This window comes from Heterodontus francisci, chromosome 4, assembly GCF_036365525.1.
Source record: "Heterodontus francisci isolate sHetFra1 chromosome 4, sHetFra1.hap1, whole genome shotgun sequence".
Lineage (NCBI taxonomy): Eukaryota > Metazoa > Chordata > Chondrichthyes > Heterodontiformes > Heterodontidae > Heterodontus > Heterodontus francisci.
The window spans coordinates 105218070-105243637 of record NC_090374.1 but is presented as its reverse complement, the minus strand read 5'-3'; the positions used below and the strand labels follow the sequence as shown (position 1 = coordinate 105243637).

The following is a 25568-nucleotide window of genomic DNA, read 5'->3' as shown; positions in this document are numbered from 1 at the left end:
TAAACGAATAATTATTTCCAGCACTTAATGTTTTTATTTCAGATTTCCAGCAGCTGCAGTATTTTGCTTTTATATTTGTATTAATATTTTTCTACAAGTTTAGTATTTCTAATACAGGCAGAAACTGATCAAACAAATTGGAAAAATTATGATTTCTTTCAAATTCAAACCTTAGATACTATTAGCAAAGTCAGCAAAAAGTACAACTGACAACATATATTCTGAATTAAGTTAAATTTTATTTTTAGCAGTGGGTTGATACACAACATTTATTACATTATATCATTACTTTGTCCTTGAATGATGTCTTTTATTCACCAAAATTCATTCAAAATAGTAATACATTTTAAAATTAATTCTGTTAGCTTAAAAGCAGAGTCGACTTATAGTTCAGTCATTCTGCCCACATTATCTATAAGCAGCACCACTTCTGGGCATCCTTGGGTGAGCTCCATAGTACTGCTGTTGTCCAGGATAACGAGGTTGACCTGGCAATTGGCCAGGCCCTCTTGGACCTGGTGGTCGAGTCACAGCTACCCGCGGCGGAGCAGCAAGTCTCATTCCTCTTCCACTGGGTGGATAGGCACTGTGAACTGAAGGCTGATTAGAAGAATTAACTCCATTTGGTTTCTTATCTGCATCACCTTCTGTTGCTCTTTTGTTGACTGAATGATAAATAGGAAGACAGATTTCATGTTTGTTTACTTTTAAAAATTCTTTTTAAAAGCATTTCTTTGCCTTATGGCTGGAAAGATTACATCATTAAACTAAACCTATAATGATCGATTGTGAATACATCCATCCAGAACAACAGCAAGTACACCTCTGCACGAACACCCTATCCTAATTACACTCAGCTAAGATTTACTGCAGGCTTGTTTACATCTACAGAGATACACTGTAAATGCCAGTGTAAATACAATGTATTCAGATTCAGAGATACAGCGGTAATTTTCACCTTCATTGCCTGGGTACTAATCTGGCAGATGAGATCACCTGCCACTATTGAAATCATTGGATGAAAATCATGCCAGTTCTACAGTAAGTAAGTCAGATTACTGTCCAGACAATGAGGGTGCAAATGACCTCCACAGACTCTCACAGGGACTTTCCTACAGTGTAGGGAAATTAAAAGTGGCTGTACTTTTGGACGAAAGTCACTTTTCTAGTCATACTCAGTGTGGAATTTTTCAGCCTACTCAAATCAATGCTCCAAACTTCCCATATCAATACTGAAGGGCTTCCTCATTGCTCTTGCACATTACCAAATATCAGGATGATGGGTCATAGGTTTCAGATCAGATGCATGATGGCTTCTCACAGCTTTCATAGGAAAAGGGAGAAGGAGTAGGCCATTCATCCACTCGATCCTGCTCAGCCATTCAACTAGATCATGGCTAATCTTCCATCTCAATGCCTTTTTCCCCACACTATCCCCATATCCCGTAATATCTTTAATATTTAGAAATCTATTAATCTCTGTCTGAATATACTCAATGACTGAGCCTTCACCGCCCTCTGGGTTAGAGAATTCCAAAGATTCACCACCGTCTGAGTGAAGAAATTCCTCCTCATCTTGGTCCTAAATGACCTACCTCTTATTCTGAGACTGTGTCCCATGATTCTAGAACCCCACCCCCCTGCCCCCAGTCAGGGGAAACATCCTCTTTCCTGCAAACAAGAAACAGATTTAAAACAGAGATGAGGAGAAATTACTTCTCTCAAAGGGTCATGAGTCTGTGGAATTCACTACTCCAGAGTGCGGTGGATGCCGGGACTTTGAGTAAATTTAAGGAGATAGACACATTTCTAATTAGTAATGGTTTGAAGAATCTGGAGAGTGGGCAGGAAAGTGGAATTGAGGCCAAGATGAGATCAGCCATGATCGTATTGAATGGCAGAGCAGGCTCGAGGGGCTGAATTGCCTACTCCTAAGAACATAAGAACTAGGAGCAGGAGTAGGCAGTTCAGCCCCTCGAGCCTACTCCGCCATTCAATACGATCATGGCTGATCTCATCCCGACCTCAACTCCACTTTCCTGCCCATTCTCCATAACTCTTGAATCCATTACTAATTAAAAATCTGTCTATCGCCTCCTTAAATTTACTCAATGTCCCGGCATCCACTGGACTCTGGGGTAGTGAATTCCACAGACTCACAACCCTTTGAGAGAAGTAATTTCTCCTCATCTCTGTTTAAAATCTGCTACCCCTTATCCTTAAACTATGACCTCTCGTTTTAGATTGACGCACAAGAGGAAACATCCTCTCTACGTCTACTTTGTAAATCCTCTTAATCATCTTATATACCTCAATTAGATCTCCTCTCATTCTTCTAAACTCTAGACAGCAGAGGCCTAAACTGCTCAATCTCTCTTCATAAGACAAACCCCTCATCTCTGGAATCAATCTAGTGAACCACCTCTGATATGCCTCCAGTGCAACTACATCCCTCCTCAAGTAAGGGGACCAAAACTGTACGCAATACTCCAGATGCGGTCTCACTAATGCCTTGTACAGTTGCAGCAATACTGCCCTACTTTTATACTCTATTCCTTTATCAATAAATGCCAAAATTCCATTTGCCTTCCTTATTACCTGCTGCACCTGCATACTAGTTTTCAGCGAATCATGCACGAGGACACCCAGATCCCTCTGCACCGAAGTACTTTGAAGTTTCTCTCCATTTAGATAATAATTTGCCTTTCTATTCTTCCGACCAAAAAGGATAACCTCACACTTATCCACGTTAAACTCCATCTGCCAAATTTTGGCCCATTCACCTAACCTATCCATATCCATTTGTAAATTTCTTATTTCTTTATTGCAACTTACTATCCCACCTATTTTAGTGTCATCTGAAAATTTGGCTATAGTACCTTCTATCCCTGCATCCAAGTCATTAATATAGATTGTAAATAGTTGGGGCCCGAGGACTGAACCCTGTGGCACCCCATTAGTTACATCTTGCCAGCCAGAAAAAGACCCATTTATTCCGACTCTCTGTTTTCTGTTGGTTAGCCAATCCTCTATCCAAGCTAATAAATTGCCCCTAACCCCATGTGATCTTACCTTGTGTATTAACCTTTTGTGCAGCACCTTATCAAATGCCTTCTGGAAGTCCAGATATACTACATCTACAGGATCCCCATTATCCACTTTGCTTGTTACAGCTTTGAAGAACTCTAGCAAATTAGTCAACATGATTTACCCTTCATAAAACTAAGCTGACTCTGATGGATTGCATTTTGACTTTCTAAATGTCCTGTTATTACTTCCTTAATAATGGATTCTAACAATTTCCCAATGACAGTTGTTAAACTAACTGGTCTATAGTTTCTTACTTTCTGCCTCCCTCCCTTTTTGAATAAGGGCGTTATATTAGCTTTTTTCCAATCCACGGGAACCTTTCCCACATACAGGAAATTTTGGAATATTATAACGAATGGATCCACTATCTCTGCTGCCAATTCCTTTAAGACCCTAGGATGTAGGCCATCAGGCCCTGGGCACTTGTCTGCCTTCAATCCCAATAGTTTGCTCAGTACTTTTTCTCTAGTGATGATGATTGTTCTAAGTTCCTCCCTTTCTATAGCCTCTGCATTTCCTGTCACTGGAAACTGAGGCAAAATACCAATTTAGTGTCTCCACCATTTCTGTGTTCCCCTCTACTAACTCCCCTGTCTCATCCTCCAAAGGACCAACATTCACTTAGCTACTCTTCCCTTTTATATACTTATAGAAGCTTTTGCTATCCGTTTTTATATTTTGCGCTAGTTTTCTTTCATAATTTACCTTTGCTCTTTTTATTACTTTTTTAGTAACCCTTTGTTGATCTTTAAAAGTTTCCCAATCTTCCAGCCTGCCACTGGCCTTTGCAATACATCTGCTCCTAGTTCTTATGTTCTTATGCATCTACCTGTCAAGCCCTATAAGAATTTAGTATGCCTCAAAGAGATCAACTCTTATTCTTCTAAACTCTAGAGAATATAGGCCCAGTCTTCTCAATTTCTCCTCATAGGACAATGCTGCCATCCCAGGGATCAGTCTGGTAAACCTTTGTTACATTCCCTCTCAAATACTCATGGTAGATTTTCCAGTTCGACTTTTGGGCTGCAGGACTACTGTGGTGCAAGCTTTGTGCTGATCCAAAATAGGAATCTTCTAAGGGCAGCTCTAATTAGAGATGTGAAGTGAGCCTGAAATGAGCCTCCTGGCTAGATCTTTCCAAGAGGTTAATCATACTATTTAGCAAGGCTGCAACTCTCTAAGGTTTGAAACTGGGAATTAAAGAGATACGACACTTAAAGGTAGGCAGCATCATTTGATGTCAAACATTTTACCAAAGGCTTTTCAGCTAAAAAAGGTATTTGGCAAAAAAAGCTCTGAATGACAAAAGAAGTTTTGAGTTATGCAGTTAGTAACACATAAGATGGGCTGTAGGTTGCACAAATGTTTTAGTGCTCCTTTAACTCACAACTCAAGACTGCATAGCATGTTGAAACCTAACACAAAGGAACTGAATGAGCACCAACAAATTGCAAACCTCTGACTCTTTGAGGAGGCCATTGTAGGCATCCTTGTCCAAAGCATTAAGAAAGCAAAGAAAGGTGAAACTGCAAACTACTTTAAAGCTCAATGGCTAAGATCTTCCTGCTCTGTTTATGTCTGTCTCCCTTCTTACTCATTCACACGCAAAACACAACCACATAAGTATCAGTGCTGCAAATGCCTGAAGAAACTGACTGCAGGACCACGGCAAATTGATCTGTCAGTCTCATTTGTATATTAACAACAATTTTAATTTTAGAATTTGCAGATGGGCTGAGCTTCATTTGCACTTGCGAAGCTTTCGATGGTCTCATGTGAGTATTTGCGTATCTATTTGTCTTTTTGATTTCTAGCCACATAAGCATTTGAAGACCAGATAGGAAACCAAATGACTGAAAATAATTTAACTTTTCTATATTGTTCACAGGTCAAAGGCATTTTATTTTAGGATTGTTTAATGTTTGGATTGTTGAACCCCCATGAAGGAAGTCTTTGTGAATTCTCTTTTCATGTTGTTAGGTAGAAGCTGTACTGTTCTGATGAAGTACTACCGTCCATGTTCTCCAAAGGGAGAAGCAAGAATCATAACAAAGCTTCAAAATTTAAGGAAGGCAAACTTCAAAGGGATGAGAAATAAATTGACCACAGTTAAATGGGCTGAGCTGTTCAAAGATAAACCTATAGGTACATACTGTCAAAGAAGTATTTTAAATAATTGGAAAAAGAAGCAGAGGCAGATGAGGAAAATCTATTTTTCACAGTGAGTTGGAACTTACTGCCTGAAAGACTGGTGAAAATACTTCAAAAGGGAATTGAATGAATACTTAAAAAGGAAATATTTGTAAGGTCATGGGGCAATAACAATAGTAGGATTAACTGGATAGCTCTTTCATTGAGCTAGCACACGCATGTCAGGCTGAATGGTTTCCTTCAGTGCTGTAAGATTCTATAATTCCATGATTTACAGAGCCAGTAATCTTATTTTCAATACATAACTGAGGAAGCAAAGTATACACCTGTGCAAAACCACAGAGAACAATATTTGGCATCCTTTTACTTTTCACCTGGATTCATTTTCTGTACCTTTCTGCATGGAATTTTTCAGTTCTTCCATCTGATTGGCTGCAGCTGCGGCATTCCTATTGTTTCTCTTTTTATTTTCATCACTTTGCTATCAATAATTACAACAAAAACATTTTAGTTCTCTTTTTAGTGATTAAATAATATAGTAATGTAATAAAGAGGGGGTAAATTATAATAAATTCACATAGTCCTAAGTATCATAACAGGGATGTCAAGACTGAGGAATATTTGACCATTTTTCCACAGAAAGGAGTTTGGAATGGGTTAGGTTACACTGCTGTGTTTTAAATTTAAGCATTCATATAGATTTGAAGTCCTTCTTACAGCTGCTAACGTGAAGAAGGAATTGATGTTTTAGTGAGCCAGCTTTCCTCACTGTTTTCCACAACAACCAAGGACAATAAATAACTCATTGTCCTGCTTCAGACTACCAATAAACCATTCCTTTGAGACATAAGAACATAAGAAATAGGAGCAGGAGTAGGCAATTCAGCCCCTCGAGCCTGCCCCGCCATCCAATACGATCATGGCTGATCTCATCTCGGCCTCAACTTCACTTTCCTGCCCGTTCTCCATAACCCTTCAACCCATTACTAATTAGAAATCTGTCTATCTCCTCCTTAAATTTACTCAATGTCACGGCATCCACCACATTCTGGAATAGTGAATTCCATAGACTCACGACCTTTTGAGAGAATTAATTTCTCCTCATCTCTGTTTTAAATCTGCTACCCCTTATCCTAAACAATGACCTCTCATTCTAGATTCCCCCACAAGAGGAAACATCCTCTCTACAACTACTTTGTCAATCCCCTAATCATCTTATATACCTTAATTAGATCTCCTCTCATTCTTCTAGCCCTCTATAGCAAGTATATGTTTCCTTGGATAAGGAGACCAGAACTGCACACAATTCTCCAGGTGCGGTCTCAACAAGGCTCTATATAATTGCAGTAAGACATCTTTACTCCTATACTCAAATCCTCTTGTAATGAAGGCCAGCATACCATTTACCTTCTTAATTGCTTGCTGTACCTGTATGTTAGCTTTCAGTGACTCATGAACAAGGACACCCAAGTCCCTTTGAAATTCAACACTTCCCAACCTCTCACCATTTAAGAAATGCTGTATATTTTTTGTTTGTCCTACCAAAGTGGATAACCTCACATTTCTCCACATTAGATTCCATCGGCCAAATTTTTGCCCACTTGCTTAGCCTCTCCAAATCCCCTTGGAGTGGCTTTGCATCCTCGTCATAACTCACACTTCCACCTGGTTTTGTGTCATCTGAAAACCTGGTAAAATTGCATTTAATCCCCACATTCAAATTATTGATATAGATTGTGAATAGCTGGGGCCCAAGCACTGATCTTTGCGGTCGCCCACTAGTCACAGAATGCCAATCTGAAAATTACCGTTTATTCCTACTCTCTGTTTTCTGTGTGTTTAACCAGTTCTCAATCCATGCCAGTATATTCCCTCCAATCCCATGTGCTCTAATTTTGTTTACTAACCTCTTGTGTGGGACCTTATCAAAAGCTTTCTTAATTAATTTATAGTTAATTAATTATTTTTTCTTAATTAATTTATAGTTGTCCTCTTCACCGAGCTCCTTCACTCACCAAACTTCCTACTTCACATTCTGTGCACTCAAGCAGCACTCAGTGCAAACAAGCAGCACTCAGAGATCCCTGAATTTATACTGTCTGAAAAATAAATTATTCTTCGGGTAACAGATCATAATCTGCTGAGAATGTATTCTGGAGAATGAAAAATAGAGTTTGGTTGACAGGACTACTGTTGACTCTCAGAATGGAGAAAAAAGTCAGAGGGAGAGCCCGCCCACTTCCTGGAGACACAGCTAAAAACATACATAGAAATACATCAACATTACAACATGGAAACAGACCCTTTATCCCATATCAATTTTTATACTCCAAAATAACGACTATTTCGAGACACATTTATCTGCCTTATTCTTTACTCATTTATCCAGTCTAATCTTGAATGTTAACATAGTTTCTGCCTCAACCACTAACCCTGGAAGTCAATTCCACAGACAAATGTCCACATAAAGATTGTTCTCTTCCTGCCTTAAATTTAGTCTTGTACCTACGCCACCTTTCTCCTGACACCTCAACTAGTGAAAACAATCTGATCTATCCACCCTCACCCATCCTTTTATAAACTTCTGTAATATCACCTGTAATCTGAGTTGTTTAAATGAGAAAAGTCCTACTTCTTAAGTCTTTCTTAGTAATTCTATTTCCTCATACCAGGCAGCATCCCAATCAATCAATGTTGTACTCTCTCTAAAATTTCACTAAAATTTCCTTCCAATAGTATATCCTGCACACAATACTTTAACTGAGGTCTTCTTAATGTTTTGTATGGACTAAGCATTACCTCTTCATTACCACTTTTATATTCTATACCTCTGGTGATAAATACCTAGAATTTCCTGAAGCGCTGTCTCTAATGCCCTGTGAACCTAAACCCCAAATCCCTCTGCCCTTCTTTACCATCGCATGTCCTTTCACTGAATATAAATGCTGTTACTTTTTTACCAAAATGTACCACCTCACACTTACCTGCCACTTCTGCCCAATAGTGCCAAGAATTAGCCTGCTCTAATTTGAGGGCTGGGACTCCCTAACATGTGGCCACATGGGCAGAAAACAAGCACTTTTCTAACCAAACTTTATTCTAGTTTGCCATACTTTCACTAATTTCAGACCCCTTAATCCTTTCTAGTAATTTCCTGTGTAAAACAAAGGACCAATGTAAAGAGAGTAAGTCCAATTGGGTCTGGAATGGAGCCCAGCCTACAAAGGTAAACTCTCTCACTAAGATCAGGACTGGTCAGAACCAGAAGACCAGCCAAAGATAATGTGACACAGTTTATTACTTTTTCATTTTATCACAAGGAAGAATTTGAAGTGAAGTAAGTCCACTTCTGTGTATTGGGGAAGCAACTACTGGATCCCCATTGTTTCAACACCATCTGTTACTATGCAAAAATGTCTTTCCAGTCAGGGGCTTGCAATTTTAAGCTTTAATGTTCATGTGGCAAAATAATGGATGCCTCAGTCTTGGTAGGTGGGGGGTTTGCCTGACACCTCCACACCCAGGGGAATAAAATGTGATTTGAAGAAAAATGGTGCATTTCATTACAGAGTTTGAGAGAAATATAAGATACAGAAAGAAAACCATGCATTTCTCTCATTCATTTCCATTCATTCACCAATCTTAATGCTCGTTAAAAATGGTCTTTTCTGGGTGCCTGGACTGCTTTAATTTCCCCTTTTTTTTCTCAGGAGAGTTAGTAAGGGGCGGGTCTATCCTGAATTCTGAGTGACGCAAAGACCTTTGACTTCAGGGGATGGGTGGTTTTGTTTTTGTATTAAAAACTTAGAATTCTGTGTGTTTTAAAAAACTGAAAAAAGGATGTTCCGTGGACAGTTAAGAGACCTGCAATGCGTGGAAATTTTTGCAATATTTTGAAAGGGAGTTGATAACAACAGCTGAACTTTATGGGTTATTTGAAAGGGTTGAACTTGCACAAGAACAGGAAAGCCAGCAATTTCAAGGAAACCACTGGGGCTGGACCTTCCTCAGAGCAGCTTTTTTGACTGACCAACGACATAGGTAGAAAGAGGGATGAGGTCCTCCAACAAGAATTTAGGGAGCTAGATAGCAGATTAAAAAGCAGGACCTCAAAGGTTGTAATCTCTGGATTATTCCCGGTGCCACATGCGAGTGAGTATAGGAATAGGAGGACAGAGCAGATGAATGCTAAAGAGATGGTACAGGAGGGAGGGCTTTAGCTTCCTGGATCACTGGATCTGCTTCTGGTGAAGGTAAGACCTGTACAAGTTGGACTGGTTGCACCTGAACCGGAACAGGACCAACATCCTTGCTGGGAGGTTTACTAGTGCTATTGGGGAGGTGGTTTAAACTAATTTGGCAGGGGGCTGTGATACAGAGTGGAGGTATAGTAAGGGGTGATGCACAGTCAAATATAGAAGAGAAACTGAATCAGTCTGGAAGGCAGAGCAAATATAGACCTGTTAAGGCACAAGCGAACAATGCAAGGTGATTGCATCTATTTTAACGCAAGGAGTCTTACTAGTAAGGCAGATGAATTGAAGGCACTGATTAACACATATATGATATTATTGCTATCACAGAGACATGGTTGAGGGAAGTTCAGGACTGACAGCTCAATATTCCAGGGTATAGAATCTTCAGGCGTGACAAGGGAGGGTTAAAAGAGGAGGTGTCATTGCACTGCTGATCAAGGAGTCAATTACTGCAGTAAGGAGGGATGATATCTTAGATGGTTCCTCAAATAAGGCCAAATGGGTAGAACTTAAAAATAAAAAGGGGGAAATCATTTGACTGGGAGTGTACTCTTGGCCTCTAAACAGTCAGGGAGAGATAGAGGAGAAGATATGTAGGCAAATCTCAGAGAGGTGTTAAAATAATAGGGTAATAATAGTAGGGGATTTCAACTTCCCCAATATCAACTGGGATAGTCTTAGTGCAAAAGGCTTAAAGGGGACAGAATTCTTAAAATGCATACAGGAGAGCTTTTTGACCCAGCACATAGAAAGTCCTACAAGAGAAGGGGTGATACTGGACCTAATCCTAGGGAATGAATCCTAGTGGTAGAAGTGTCAGTGGAGGAGCATTTCGGGGATAGTGACAATAACTCTGTAAGATTTAAGGTAGTCATGGAAAAGGACAAAGAGGGACCAGAAATAAAAGTACTGAATTGGGGGGAAGGCCGATTTCAATATGATAAAACAGTTCTAGCCAAAGTGGACTGGGAGCAGCTACTTGTAGGAAAGTCTACATCAGACCAGTGGGAGTCATTCAAAGAGGAAATAGTGAGAGTTCAGGGCCAACATGTTCCCGTAAAGGTGAAGGGTAGGACCAACAAGCCCAGGGAACCCTGAATGTCAAGGGATATAGAGGATTGGATCAGAAAAAAAAGGAGGCTTATGGAAGATTCAAAGTGCTGAAAATAGCGGCGGCACTAGAGGAGTAGAGAAAGTGTAGGGGGGGTCCTAAAAAGTAATTAGGAGAGCGAAGAGGGGACATGAAAAAACACTATCGGGCAAGATAAAGGAAAATCCCAAGGCGTTTTATAAGTATATTAAGGGCAAGAGGATAACCAGGGAAAGAGTAGGGCCCATTAGGGACCAAAGTGGCAATCTATGTGTGGAGCCGGAGGACATAGATGAGGTTTTAAATGATTACTTTTCATCTGTGTTCACTATGGAGAAGATGTAGGTATAGAGATCAGGGAGGGGGATTGTGATATACTTGAACATATTAGCATTGAAAGGGAAAAAAATAAAAAATTAGCTGTTTTAGCGGGCTTAAAAGTGGATAAATCCCCAGGCCCAGATGAGATGTATCCCAGGCTGTTATGTGAGGCAAGGGAGGAGATAGCAGGGGCTCTGAAACAAATTTTCAAATCCTCTCTGGCTACAGGAGAGGTACCAGAGGACTGGAGGACAGCGAATGTGATACCATTATTCAAGAAGGGTAGCAGGGATAAACCAGGTGAGTCTAACATCAGTGGTTGGGAAACTATTGGAAAAAATTCTGAGGGAAAGGATTAATCTCCACTTGGAGAGGCAGGGATTAATCAGGGATAATCAGCATGGCTTTGTCAGGGGGAGATCGTGTATAACAAACTTGATTGAATTTTTGGAGGAGGTGACGAGATACGTAAATGAGGGTAAGGCAGTTGATGTAGTCTACATGGACTTCAGTAAGGCTTTTGATAAGGTCCCATATGGGAGTTTGGTCACGAAGGTAAGAGCCCATGGGATTCTGGACAATTTGGCAAATTGGATCCAAAATTGGCTTAGTGGCAGGAGGCAGAGGGTAATGGTCGAGGGTTGTTTTTGCGATTGGAAGCCTGTGACCAGTGGTGTACCATAGGAATCGGTGCTGGGACCCTTGCTGTTTGTAGTGTACGTTAATGATTTAGAAATGAATATAGGAGGTATGATCAGTAAGTTCGCAGATGACACGAAAATTGGTGGTGTCATAAATAGTGAGGAGGAAAGCCTTAGATTATAGGATGATATAGATGGGCTGGTAAGATGGGCGGAGCAATGGAAAACGGAATTTAATCCTGAGAAGTGTGAGATGATGTATTTTGGGAGGACTAACAAGGCAAGGGAATATACAATGGATGGTAGGACCCTAGGAAGAACAGGGGGTCAGAGGAACCTTGGTGTACTTGTCCATAGATCACTGAAGGCAGCAGCACAGGTAGATAAGGTAGTTAGGAAGGCATCTGGGATACTTGCATTTATTAGCCGAGGCATAGAATATAAGAGCAGCGAGGTTATGATGGAGCTGCATAAAACACTAGTTAGACCACAGCTGGAGTTCTGGTACAGTTCTGGTCACCACACTATAGGAAGGATGTGATTGCACTGGAGAGGGCGCACAGGGGATTCACCAGGATGTTGCCTGGGCTGGAGCATTTCAGCTATGAAGAGAGACTGGATAGGCTAGGGTTGTGTTCCTTAGGGCAGAGAAGGCTGAGGGGGGACCTGATTGAGGTATACAAAATTATGAGGGGCATTGATAGGATAGATAGGAAGAAACTTTTTCCCTTAGCGAAGGGATCAATAACCAGGGGGCATAGATTTAAGGCAAGGAGCAGGAGGGTTAGAGGGGATTTGAGGAGAAATTTTTTCACACCAAGGGTAGTTGGAATCTGGAATACACTACCTGAAGGGGTGGTAGAGGCTGGAACCCTCACAACATTTAAGAAGTATTTAGATGAGCACTTGAAACGCCATAGCATGTGAGGTTATGGGCCAAGTGCTGGAAAATGAGATTAGAATAAAAAGGTGTTTGATGGCCGGCACAGACATGATGGGCCGAAGGGCCTGTTTCTGTGATGTATACCTCTATGACTCTATGACTCAGGCTGGAATTTTACCCTCGGCAGACAGGAGCTGTCCACCGACCTAAAATTAGTGGTGAACCCACCTCTGCCTGGCCTGAGGATCCGGACCGCATTTTGCAGTCCCCAGGCTTTTAATTGATCGAGGCGGGACTTCCACCTCATTGAGGCAGGAAGTCCCGCCTAATGGAGCTGCCGGCCAATGAGCGAGCTGGCAGCTCGCTGTCCAAGCAGCGCCACCAGGAACAGTGGCCACAGCTGGGACTGCAACCCAGCTGAAGATAGACGATGACAGGGAGCCCCAGAGAATGGGTAAGTTTTTGGGGCCTCGTCAGGGGCAATCGGTCGAGCCCCAGTGAGGCAAGGCTAGTCGATTGGGGGACGGGGGGCATGTTGGGCATTGGCGGTGGTTGGGGAATCAAGGGCAGCCCTCCGTTGGCACAGGGTGCCTGATCAGGAGGGCCCCCCCCCCCCCACCCAGGCTGTTGAAAAGTTGGCTACTTTTAACAGCCAAGGGTAAAATCCCCATGGTGGCTGGCGGAGGCCCTTAAGTGGCCTGGGGCGGGTGGCCCATTTTCCACTGCCGACGCCCTGTGTAAAGTGGCGGTGGTGGTGGGAGCGGGTCGGGAAGGGCCCCCCAAGCCTCCCGCTCCATTTTACCCCCCTGCCACCATCCGACTCTTTGGGGGGGTGTAAAATTCCAGCCATTGTGTCTGAGCACGTGACCATGGGCAGGAAGTTTTTTTTCACTTTTAACCCTTGAAAAAGCCAGTGAGTTGGACAAAAAGCAGGCATTTGAAATCTTTGCTTTGATCTGCCTGGAAGACCCAGAGCAAAAGCCCTCTCTCTGTAAAGGAATCCTACATCTCTTGAGAAGAATCCCTGCATCCAGTGTGGCTCCTGCTGCCTCCTGATCCTGAAATCTCAAGAAAGCTTCTACTGCTAGACTGCTGCTTCAAAACCCAAGCAGACTTGGTGCTACACCTTTTCTGAAAGACCTGTGTGATGCTTGCTGCAGTTAAATTACAATGAATGCCTACGCAAGACAAACTGTTCATCAAACTCGCCTGGAGAGACTTCGAGTGGCATCTGACTATTCTACTCTAGGACATCTCACTGTATCAAAAACATCCTACCAGACCATAATAAACTCAATCATTTTTATGTTTTCCTTTTATTCTTACGAAACAGCTATAAACCAAAAATCTTTTCCCCCGGTTAACCTTTTTTTTTATGTATGTGAGTGTGCATGAGGCTTAAGGAAATAAGGCATTTTTCATATATATATATAGATTTATCTCATTAGTAGTTAAGACTTATTATTTATTTTCTAATAAATGGTTAATGTTGTCATTGTTTCAAGAGACCTGGTTTGGTGTGTTTTATTCTGGGGGACAAATAATGTGTTTAATTCGGCTATTTTTCGGTCGGTGGGAAATTTTATTTGATATGCTATGACATGTGGAGTAGTGGGACTGAATTAACAGTGCATTTTCCCACCTTGGTCGTAACCATACCCACATTTTGTAGTTTCTTCTTTAATTCCAAGTTTGCAGCCTTATATGATTCAGAGGTTGCCTGAAGGTAATAGATAGCCAAACTGCAAAAGAACAACATTTACATCATGGTCAATTTCTTTAATCTGGCAATAGGAGTTTGCATCTCAAAAGAATATCAGGTAGATTGTACAAATACACAGTCTCAAAGAGCTGTACACGTCAGGAACACATATCAGAAATTTAGGCATTCAAATTGAACCATGGGATTTTATCATTCACACTGGAACAACAAATTTATAAAATCTGCATGTACTTTTTTCATAATCATGTCGCAAAGCTATTTTGGTGATCTGATTCAAAACCAATGACACTGCGGGGCTCTTTTTAAAAACAATTATCACCATTTGTATATGTATGGAATTAAATGAAACAATCATATCTATGATTTTCTTCTTATGGCATTTCTTCATCTTCATTGTTTCTGCTAATTTTCATCACTCCTCCTCTGTTGAAGTTCAACTAGGTTATGGTTGTTGGTTGTCTGTGGTATCTTTGTCAAATCAGCATGTTATATTTGAGCCTTATCAATGTCAGAAAACTGTTTAATACCAGGAAACATCACAGATGAGACTAATATTATCCTCACTCCAAAAACATAAACTTGCAGCAGAGATCTTGGGTTAGTGATCCAGGACATTTTCATTCTCTTCCCCAAGGACATTGAGGTGAAATTTAGCTTCCCTACAGCCACCCACCTGAGATGACCTAACTGAACCACAAACAATGCTCAAACCTGGGGCCTTCCTGGTCTGTATGACTCAACAATTGCTGTCTTAACAGCTGAGCTATTGAAGAAGCCTCTTTGAAGAGGATTTATTAAATCATACTTCAGAAGCTATAAATTCAAAGTTTCAGAAAAATTTGGAATATTTATAGGTAACAGAAGATATGCATATGCAAGTGACAAGACACACCAATTCTTTAAAAACACAAAAACTGAAAATAAAAGTTTAAACTGAAATACTTACGCCATAAGTAAAATGAAAGACAGAATCAAACCAGGATTGGTTGCTGCAGTGAAAACTTTCCCAAACCATGCTGGAAAGTCATTGTCCAGAGTTTCTTGAATAACATCAAACATTCTATCCTTACCACTGTAAAATAGAAATTAATAGCATTTAGTAATTACATTTGATTTAGATTTGCCATGATGCTTGCTGCAATCTTAAATTTAAAAGGTGAAGGCATTAAAAGTTCTCATGATAGCTTAATTTATAAGGACGATAGCCCTGAACTTCCATGGCTTTCTCCTGATTTTGTGCGATAACTCGCAGAACCACTGGATAAATGGTGTCTAAAAGGCAATTTTTAACCATTTGTACAGTTCCTCTGGGAATTCTGCCGATCTCTCTCCAGAAAACCCGCAAAGAAATTCTAGACAATGTGTAACTTAGATCACAAGGTCCCTGGTTTTATTTAGTCTATTCTGTGTGAGCCAGTCTCAGCCAGGCAACAGTAGAGGTGCTACATATAGCTTCAGAACTTGAGGAATACTGAGTGGAAAACTTCTGTGGGTCTACTCCTGATTGTATCCAGTGATAAGTGCTGGAAACTGCATGTGTCTGGCCAGTAAGTGAGAACACAGTCAGGTGCTGGTCAATTTCCAAGCAATGTTATTCACCTAAATGGGCCACAGTCAAATGACGGTGGTATTGAGACAATGGTGTAAACTGCAGGCAGTGTTGACAGGAACAAGATGATCAGCAGCATAGCCATGTAGAAGTTATTGGATCTTGAAGCCTTGAACACACGTTCATGTGGAACATTGGTGCACATGACTGCCCAGCACTGTAGATACATGGAGGCCAGGAGACGTAGAACATTGATAGCTGGAAGACATGGAGCATAAAAGGCACCCATCCTAAGGGAAAAAAATATAGCAATTATTGCTTTATGTTCCTATATTGCAGACATAAGAACATTTACAAGTTATGTTTCTACAATTATAAATTAAACTCAACAAGGAAATTCCTGCTGCACCACTAATGTCACATTAATGCTGTTGGGGATGAATTTATTTGGACAAATCAAGAAGAAAGTTTAAACAAATTGTATTTCAAATAGAAATGGTTGCAGTAATAAAATGCATCAGAACAAATTTGTTTTTAAAAGTACAATCTGTTCTTTTTGATTTGTTTCAAAGGCTGGAATTTAACAGAGGCTGAAAAGTCGGGGGAGAACACTCCTCTGCCAGGCCTGGAAGCAATGCCCAGGCCCTTAATGGGCTTCAATCAGGGCTTCCACTAAAGGTGTGCAAAGGAAACCTGACCCCAGTCCAAATGCCGGACCCAGAACCCGACATGACCCGACCCAAACCCAACATGTTTCTTCGGATCCTACGGGGTCGGGTCAGGTAGCAGGCCTTTACATCAGTACATGGGTAAAGGCCTGCTACCCGAGCTGACCCCGACGGGTCCCGGCGACATGTGTTGGGTTCAGGCCGGGTCGGATCGGACTTCTGGGTCCGGCATTCGGGCTTGGTGGGGTTTCCTTTGCACACCTTTAGCTTCCACTCCTCTGAGGCAGGAAGTCCCACCTCCAAGAGCTACCAGCCAATCAGAGGATTGGCAGCTCTTCAGTCCCAGCAGTACCATCAGTAGTGGCCACTGCTGGGACTGCACCCAGCAAGAAAAGGACAATGGACGCCGGCCATGGACAATCGGGTCTTGCCAGAGCAAATGGCTAGGCCTCAGCGAGGCGGGGGTGGGGATCGGAGTCTAGGGCGGGGGGGGGGGGGGGCAGCCCATGCTGCTGGGGATGCCCTCCATGGAGCAGAGGGTGCCTGATCAGGAGGACCCTCACCCAGCCCGCAAGGAGCTATTAATAGGTGGCCCCTGCAGGTGCTGAAGTGCTCGTCCCCACTGGTAAAATACCAGCAGCCACAGGAAGAGGCCCTTAAGTGGCAATTAATTGGCCACTTAAGGGCCTCAGTTGACCTAGGGCAGGTGGACCATTTGCCACGTCTCCTGCCACAGATAAAATAGCAGTGGGAGTGAGTAGGCAACGACACAGCACCACCCACCACCACCAACAACCACCCAGCCCCCGCCTCCAGGCCTGCTCCCGGGGGGAGGAGGAGTGTTTAATTCTGGCCAAAGTCTTTTGTTTTCCATGAGATAACTATAAGATAAATTTTCTCATTTCCCTGTCAGTACTGTTAGGAAATTTCCTGATTTCAGCATTTTCCCTTTGGTGCCACTGTTTAAATTAAAAATTAAGGATGGATTCGGTTTCCACCGGGTGCTCCGGTTTCCTCCCACCTCCAAAGACTTGCAGGTTGATAGGTAAATTGGCCATTGTAGATTGCCCGTAGTATAGGTAGGTGGTAGGAGAATGGTGGGGGATGTGGTAGAGAATATGGGATTAATGTAGGATTAGTATAAATGGGTGGTTGTTGGTCGGCACAGACTCGGTGGGCCGAAGGGCCTGTTTCAGTGCTGTATCTCTAAATAAATAAAATAAATAAATATGTTTGCTTAGCATATCTTACACATTGCAGTGGCAATGGATGACCGTAACTGCCAGTTATTCAAGCAGTAACTATATACCAATTGAGTTATTACCACTAGGAAATACAGCGGAAAACAACATTGGGAATTTCCTCAAAGATTCTGCTGATTGGCCGCTGCAACTTTAAGATTGGCAGAAACCCCAAATGGATGTGTAAACTCAACAATGGTAATTATTCTAACTGTGTTCATTGTAAGAGGCAACAATGGAGTGAGAAAAGCTCTGTACACCGTGAAAACTTTGAAAGTGTGACAAAGCTAAACTATCACTCCTCGTTCTACTCAACCTGTCTGCAGTCTTTGACATGGTTTACCACACTATCCTCCTCCAATGCCTCTTCACTGTCATCCAGATGGGTTGGACTGCTCTCATCTGGTTCCAATCTTATCCAATCTATCTAATTGTAACCACAGAATCACTTGCAATGACTTCTCTTCCAGCTCCTGCATTGTCAACTCTGGTGTCCCCCAAGGCCCCAAGGACTATCCTCAGACCTTTCCTATTCTCATCTACATGCTGCCCCTCGGTGATATCATCCGAAAGCACAGTGGTAGTTTTCACATGTATGCTGACGACACTCAGCTCTACCACACCACCATTTCTCTCAACTCTTCCACTGTTGCTAAATTATCAGACTGTTTATCCTACATCCAGTAGTGGATGAGCAGAAATTTCCTCCAATTAAATATTGGAAAGACTGAAGCCATCATTTTTGGTCCCCACTCCAAACTCGGGTCCCTAGCTACCAACTCCATTCCCCTCCCTGGCAACAGTCTATTTATTTAGAGATACAGCACTGAAACAGGCCCTTTGGCCCACCAAGTCTGTGCTGACCAACAACCACCCATTTATACTAATCCTACATTAATACCACATCCCCACCATTCTCCAACCACCTACCTACACTAGGGGCAATTTACAATGGCCAATTTACCTATCAACCTGCAAGTCTTTGGCTGTGGGAGGAAACTGGAGCACCCGGCGGAAACCCACACAGTCATAGGGAGAACTTGCAAACTCCCAATAGGCAGTACCCAGAATGGAACCCAGGTCACTGGAGCTGTGAGGTTGCGGTGCTAGCCACTGCGCCACTGTGCTGCACTGTGCCGTCTGAGATTAAGCCAGTCTGTTCACAACTATGGTGTCACATTCGACTCTGAGATAAGCATTTGACCTCAAATTCATGCCATCACTAAGACTGCCTATTTCCACCTCTGTAACATTGCCCAGCTTCGCAAGAACACAAGAAATAGGAGCAGAAGTAGACCATATGGCCCATCGAGCCTGTGCCGCCATTCAAAACGATCATGGCTGATCTTAGGATTCAACTCCACTTTCCCACTCACTCCCCATATCCCTTGATTCCATGAGAGACCAAAAATCTGTCCATCCCAGCCTTAAATGTATTCAACGATGGAGCATCCACAACCCTCTGGAGTAGAGAATTTCAAAGATTCACAATCCTTTGAGTGAAGTAATTTCCCCTCATCTCTGTAGTAAATCGGCTCCATATCCTGTGACTGTGCCTTTGTGTTTTAGATTCCTCGACCAGCAGAAATAATCTTTCAGTGTTTACCCTATTTAGCCCTTTTACAATTTTATGTTTCAATGAGATCACCTCTCATTCTTCTAAACTCCAGAGAATACAGGCCCAATTTACTTAGTCTCTCATCATAGGACAACCCCCTCAGCCCAGAGACCAATCTAGTGAACCTTTGCTGCACTGCCTCCAGTGTAAGTATATCCTTTCTTAAATGTGGAGACCAAAACTGCACATAGTATTCCAGAGGTGGTCTCACCAAAACCCTGTACAATTGTAGCAAGACTTCCTTATTCCTCTACTCCAATCCCCTTGCAAAAAAGGCCAACATGCCATTTGCCTTCCTAATTGCTTGTTATATGTGTATGTTAACTTTCTGCATTCCTTGTACAAGCACATCGACACTTACAAGTTGCACACCTTTTAAAAATATTCTGCTTTTCTATTCTTATGACCAAAGTGCATAATTACACATTTCCCTACGTTATACTCCATCTACCACCTTGTTGCCCACTCATTTATTCTGTCTATATTTCTTTGCAGCATCTCTATGTCCTCCCCACAGCTTACCTTTCCACCTCCCTTTGTATCATCAGCAAACTTAGATACATTACTCTCTGTCTCTTCATCTATGTCATTAATATAGGTTGTAAATAGATGAGGCCCCAGCACTGATCCTTTCACTATTTACTGCCTGCCATCTTGAAAATGCCCCTTTATGCCCACTCATTCCTTCCTGTCTGTTAACCAATCATCTAACCATGCTAATAAATGACCCCCAACTCCATGATCCCTTATCTTGCCAATTAACCTTCTGTGTGGCACCTTATTCAATGCATTTTGGAAATACAGAAATGCTACATCAACTGGTTCCCCTTTATCTACCCTACTAGTTACACCCTCAAAAAAAATCTAATAAAGTTGTCAACAGGATTTCCCTTTTGTAAAACTATGTTGATTTGTTCTAATCATACTGTGCTTTTCTAAGTGCGTTGTTAAGACTTCCTTAACAATAGATTCCAGCATTTTCACATTGACTGATGTTAGGCCCTGTAGTTCCCTGTATTCTCTTTCCCTCCTTTCTTGAATTCTATCTCTTTTAGAACCCTAGGACATAGGACATCAGATCCTGGAGATTTGTCAGATTTTAGTCCCTTGAGTTTCTCCAATACTTTTCCAATACGTCGCCCCTGTCTCAGCTAATCTGCTGCTGAAACCCTCATTCATGCTTTTGTTACCTCTTGACTATTCCAATGCACTCTCGGCTGGTCTCCCAATTCTCCGTAAACTTGAGGTCATCCAAAACTCTCCTGTCCGTACCTTAACTCACACCAAGTCCTGTTCCCCTATCACTCCCGTGCTCACTGACCTACATTGGCTCCCGGTCAAGCAACATCTTGAATTTAAAATTCTCATCCTTGTTTTCAAATCCCTCTATGGCCCGCTCCTCCCTATCTCAATAATTTTCTCCAGCCCCACACTCCAAGATATCTGCTCTCCTCTAATTCTGGCCTCTTGTGCATCCCTGATTTTAATCGTTCCACCATTGATGGCTGCTCCTTCTGTTCCCTAGGCCGCAAGCTTTGGAACACCCTCCCTACACCTCTCCGCCTCTCCACCCCACTTTTCCAACCACCTCATTGACCAAACTTTTGATCATCTGACCTAACATCTCCTTTTATGGTTTGGTGTCATACTTTGTTACGTTAAAGGTGCTATATAAATATAAGTTGTTGTTGTTGCTAATTGAAGACATTTGTTGAGCCCCATTGCTATCTTATTATCATCAGTGTTGGAGGGAAGGGAAAATTTGAAACCTTGTACTTATTTCTAGATGAAATATCACCTCACCTGACTCTAGTGGAGGAAATATGGTTAGTAGGAATAGCAATAGTTTATAACAAATTCTAAGTTTATTGACCACTCTATCAGACAGGCCAGTTATAGTTGTTTATTGGGAATATGCAAATGTTTAGTTCAATCTCAGAAAGTCTAATTCTACCTGAAGAATATAAGTATTGATACCTTCTACAATTTAATGACAGTGTTAAAATTTAGTCAGCACTAGAATAAGATTCTTTCCAGTTTTCCACATTATCATTTAGTATCATAAGATAAGCTTCTTTTGTTGCTTGGTTCATCACACACACTGAGTTTGAAAAATTACATCAGGGAAGGAAGCTATCATCCGAGATAATTTAGGCCTTTAGATTAGGGTAATCAACTATCATCCAAACACGTCGCTCTTATCTATTGTTCATAATATAACAACTTTTCCAAGCTGTTGATATCTGTTGGATGATGTCAATATCACTCCACAGAAATTTCCCTCTTGACAATCATGGGAACGTATTGACTGTAACTGTACAGGTATCCACAATCTAAGACTTTCTGCCATCCCATTCTCCCCTTCCTCAACTAAAGGAGACAGCAAATGCTAATTTAAAGTTCAGTGAACTATTTAAAGAATAATGGATGACTATGGGATAATTAGCAATTTCATAAAATCATACTCATTTGACACCTGTACTTCCAATGTGAGCTCCAGAATGATCAGGCCAACACAAAATCTGAAAATTACCTATTCAGTCCCCAACAGCACAGTACCATGTGCAAAATGGAACATCTCAGTTGTTCCAGAAATTCCCAGTTCAGATACTCTGAAACCATTATTTATGATGTCATTCAACACATCAATGATGAAAATATCAAATAGGAGGAGTGACAAAACCTGCCACATTTCTCTTTTAAGAGAGATAACTTCAGTGACTCTCTTATTTCTCTTCATATGTGGATCTTGGAGCTGGAGTACACAGGATTTGATCATAGACTCCCATGGCTTCCAGTTTCCAGTTTCCTCATGAGGACCATGTGAAGCATGAGGTCAGAAGAATTATGAACATCTCTGAAAATAATCTAAGTGTTACCTTTATGCTCCACCCACCATATCATGCCTTGATTGAAGATCAGACCCAGAACGTTCCCACTGATATCAAATTCTCCATAGGAGGGCTAGACAAAAATAATTACTTTTGTTCAATGATTTATTTCAAGCAATTATTACAAATTACATTTGCTCATATTGCGTTGTACTCTAGTAATTATATGCATGATGTGTGCATCTGCATATAAAGACCATAATTAGTTAGTACTTACAAATCCATACTCCAGGTCCCAGCACCAGCAGTAATTAACAAATCTGACAAAAACAGCACGGAGAAAATCTCCAATCAGTATAGTTATGACTGTCGTTAAGGTATCTGAAACAGTGAGCCGCACAAACTCCTGTGAGAAAGTAGAAATGCATTTTAACACAGTTACATTTCTCAGGCTCCAATAAAACCTCAGTCACTTATCACAATTACTTATTTCATAAATTCAGACATGTCTTCCATTATATAAGATCAGACAGAGTTGATAGTTTAAGTAAAATGAAAATTAAAATCTTCTATTTGTATCAATTTTTTATTATTGAAGACAGTTTTCAAACAAGAATTACAGCATTATCCTTAGAACCTTGAATGTTCTCAGGTGTTTATGAAATTTCTGGACCATTTCTATGATGTAAATGTTATTTTAAAAAAATTTGAGGAGAAATTCCTGATGATAACTAATATAAATCCGATAGGAGAAATATTTGGAAAGGTGGGATTACTTGTACTTATATTATCTTTCACAAAGGGCTGGATTTTGCACTGGAGGCTGGGCTCCCAAACCCAGGCTGAAAAGACGGGGAGAACCCCACCTCTGTCTCTTCATGCCCCCCAGGAGCGATCCTCCTGTCTTTTTAAATCAAAGTTTCAGGAGCCGGGATCCTCGTCCCCCATGAGGGCCAACAGCTCAACAGTATCGGCAGTGCCTTGGGGAGTGGTGGCCACTGCTGATATTGCGGAGGCCTCGGAACCAGACTGCGCTGGAATGCCAGACCATAGGTAGGTGAGGCGAGGTCACCCGGGCCAGTCCAGAAGACCCTGGCAAGGAGGGTTGGTGGGGTGGTCGCACAGTTCAGTACGAAGGGGGGACCCGGGGGTAAAGTTGTTCCCAGTGGGCATCCTCCATGGACCACAAATTGCCCATGAAGGAGGGACACACCCCCCAAGCCCGCAGGAAGGGCGCCTCATATTACAAGTCTTCCTCCCTGTGCGACGGAGTCCCATTGGTAAGATCCCAGCAGCAGCAGTAGAGGCCCTTAATTGGCCATTAATAAGCCACTTAAGGGTCTCAATTGGCCTCTAGGCATGAAGATTGTCGTCGGCCTATCCCATCGCTAGGAAAATCACTTGGGGTCAGAGAGGCGATGGGCCCTCTGCGCTGCCGCCCCCCACCCACACCACCCACCCACCCCCCTGCCTCTCATCACAATACTTCGTGCCCCCCACCTCGGACCCCGCCTCAGGAGGACGCACAAAATCCCAGCCAAAGTGTTCATATTTGCCAAAAAATTTCTTTATGATTTATGCATAGAAGGTAAATAATCTGCCTCATTTATAATTGTTCTCCATAATGTCATTTATTTCAAATATATTCCACTTTTTTCAGCATAAGATAATGTTTCTATTCATATAACCAACATTTGCACTTCACTTTTGGGTTCCTGTTGGTCACAAACATTAGTAGCATAGAATAGATCTCAGTTACATTCATAGCAGATAGTATTGCAAGTTAGCACAGATTGGTCCTTCCCAAAGGTAAGATTTAATTATTCTGTAAGAAATCTCCTACATGCATTATTCAAAATTCTTTCTAAATGATTTGCTGAAACAAATCACACCTTTAAGTATTTTGTGATGGCAGGCTGGCATTGGATTTTCCTATAGAATGGGGCAGGCAAATGCTGCACCAGTGTAAATGAGGTGCTCTTCTGTTGTTCTGTAAACTCCAACTAAAGCATATTGGCAGGTGTGATCCCAGTGTAACAACTACGATTGCAGCCAGTGGACTTTTGCGGCAAATCATGTTGCTGTAAAATGTATAATTTTTTTTGAATGCCCTTTTTTGTATAAATACTTATTTTTAACATTAGAGAATTGTTCCAGGAAAGAGCTGTGACAACGAGTCTGTCTTCTTCCTATACTGAAAATTCTGACAAGAGGGCTCAGTTAGCTTTGATGGCTAGAGTGTGGTGCAGAATAATGCCAACAGCGCAGGTTCAATCCCCATATCGGCTCAGGTAGTTCTTGGGGCCTGCCTCCTGTCCTTGCCCCGTAGTGATATTGTGGCATAAGCTATGATTAGCAACCCTCTGACAACAAGGACACTACATAGAGAGGTACATTTCTAAGATATGGTTCTCTAATATTTATTGAGGAAATGCTAGTTCTTTAAGCTTAACAGGGACAATTTCATTTGGACAATCAGTATTAATGGAGCACTAAAGACCTCGAATAGGGTCAGTAGGCTTACCCCCTGTTAATGCTATGATCTTGCCACAACCATTTTTAAAGAAGTATACAACTGGGCATCCAAAGCGCCTGTCTGTTTCAGGTGGGAATCCCTTTCATATGGGCCCTTCGTGCGGCCATATCTGGAGAACTATCTTGGTCTCCTCTTGGTCTCCTTACCTGAGGAAGCACCACCTTGGCCTAGAGGGAGTGCAACGAAGGTTCACTAAAATGGTTCCTGGGATGTGGTGATTGTCCTATGAGGAGAGATTGGATAGACTAAGCCTAAATTCCCTAAGGTTTGGAAGAATGAGAGGTGATCTAGAACAAAGAACAAAGAACAAAGAAAATTACAACACAGGAACAGGCCCTTCGGCCCTCCAAGCCTACGCCGATCCAAATCCTCTATCTAAACCTGTCGCCTATTTTCTAAGGGTCTGTATCTCTTTACTTACTGCCCATTCATGTATCTGTCTAGATACATCTTAAAAAACGCTATCGTGCCCGCGTCTACCACCTCCACTGGCAATGCGTTCCATGCACCCACCACCCTCTACGTAAAGAACTTTCCACGCATATCCCCCCTAAACTTTTCCCCTTTCACTTTGAACTCGTGTCCCCTTGTAATTGAATCCCCCACTCTGGGAAAAAGCTTCTTGCTATCCACCCTGTCTAGACCTCTCATGATTTTGTACACCTCAATCAGGTCCCCCCTCAACCTCCGTCTTTCTAATGAAAATAATCCTAATCTACTCAACCTCTCTTCATAGCTAGCGCCCTCCATACCAGGCAACATCCTGGTGAACCTCCTCTGCACCCTCTCCAAAGCATCCACATCCTTTTGGTAATGTGGCAACCAGAACTGCACGCAGTATTCCAAATGTGGCCGAACCAAAGTCCTATACAACTGTAACATGACCTGCCAACTCTTGTACTCAATACCCCATCCGATGAAGGAAAGCATGCCGTATGCCTTCTTGACCACTCGATTGAACTGCGTTGCC

The 25568-nt window shown here is 41.9% G+C and overlaps 1 protein-coding gene across 1 annotated transcript in view; it reads right to left on the bottom strand.

Moving 5' to 3' along the window:
• tmc1 (transmembrane channel-like 1) overlaps positions 1–25568 on the bottom strand; it is a 90682-nt gene that overhangs the window by 4665 nt on the left and 60449 nt on the right. Inside the window, exons 11-17 of the mRNA XM_068029010.1 lie at positions 22340–22468; positions 22128–22195; positions 15755–15994; positions 15102–15227; positions 14096–14174; positions 5635–5722; positions 426–665 (exon numbers count right to left, since the gene is read on the bottom strand). Coding sequence (XP_067885111.1) covers positions 426–665; positions 5635–5722; positions 14096–14174; positions 15102–15227; positions 15755–15994; positions 22128–22195; positions 22340–22468 — 970 coding nt within the window. The remainder of the gene's footprint in view (positions 1–425; positions 666–5634; positions 5723–14095; positions 14175–15101; positions 15228–15754; positions 15995–22127; positions 22196–22339; positions 22469–25568) is intronic.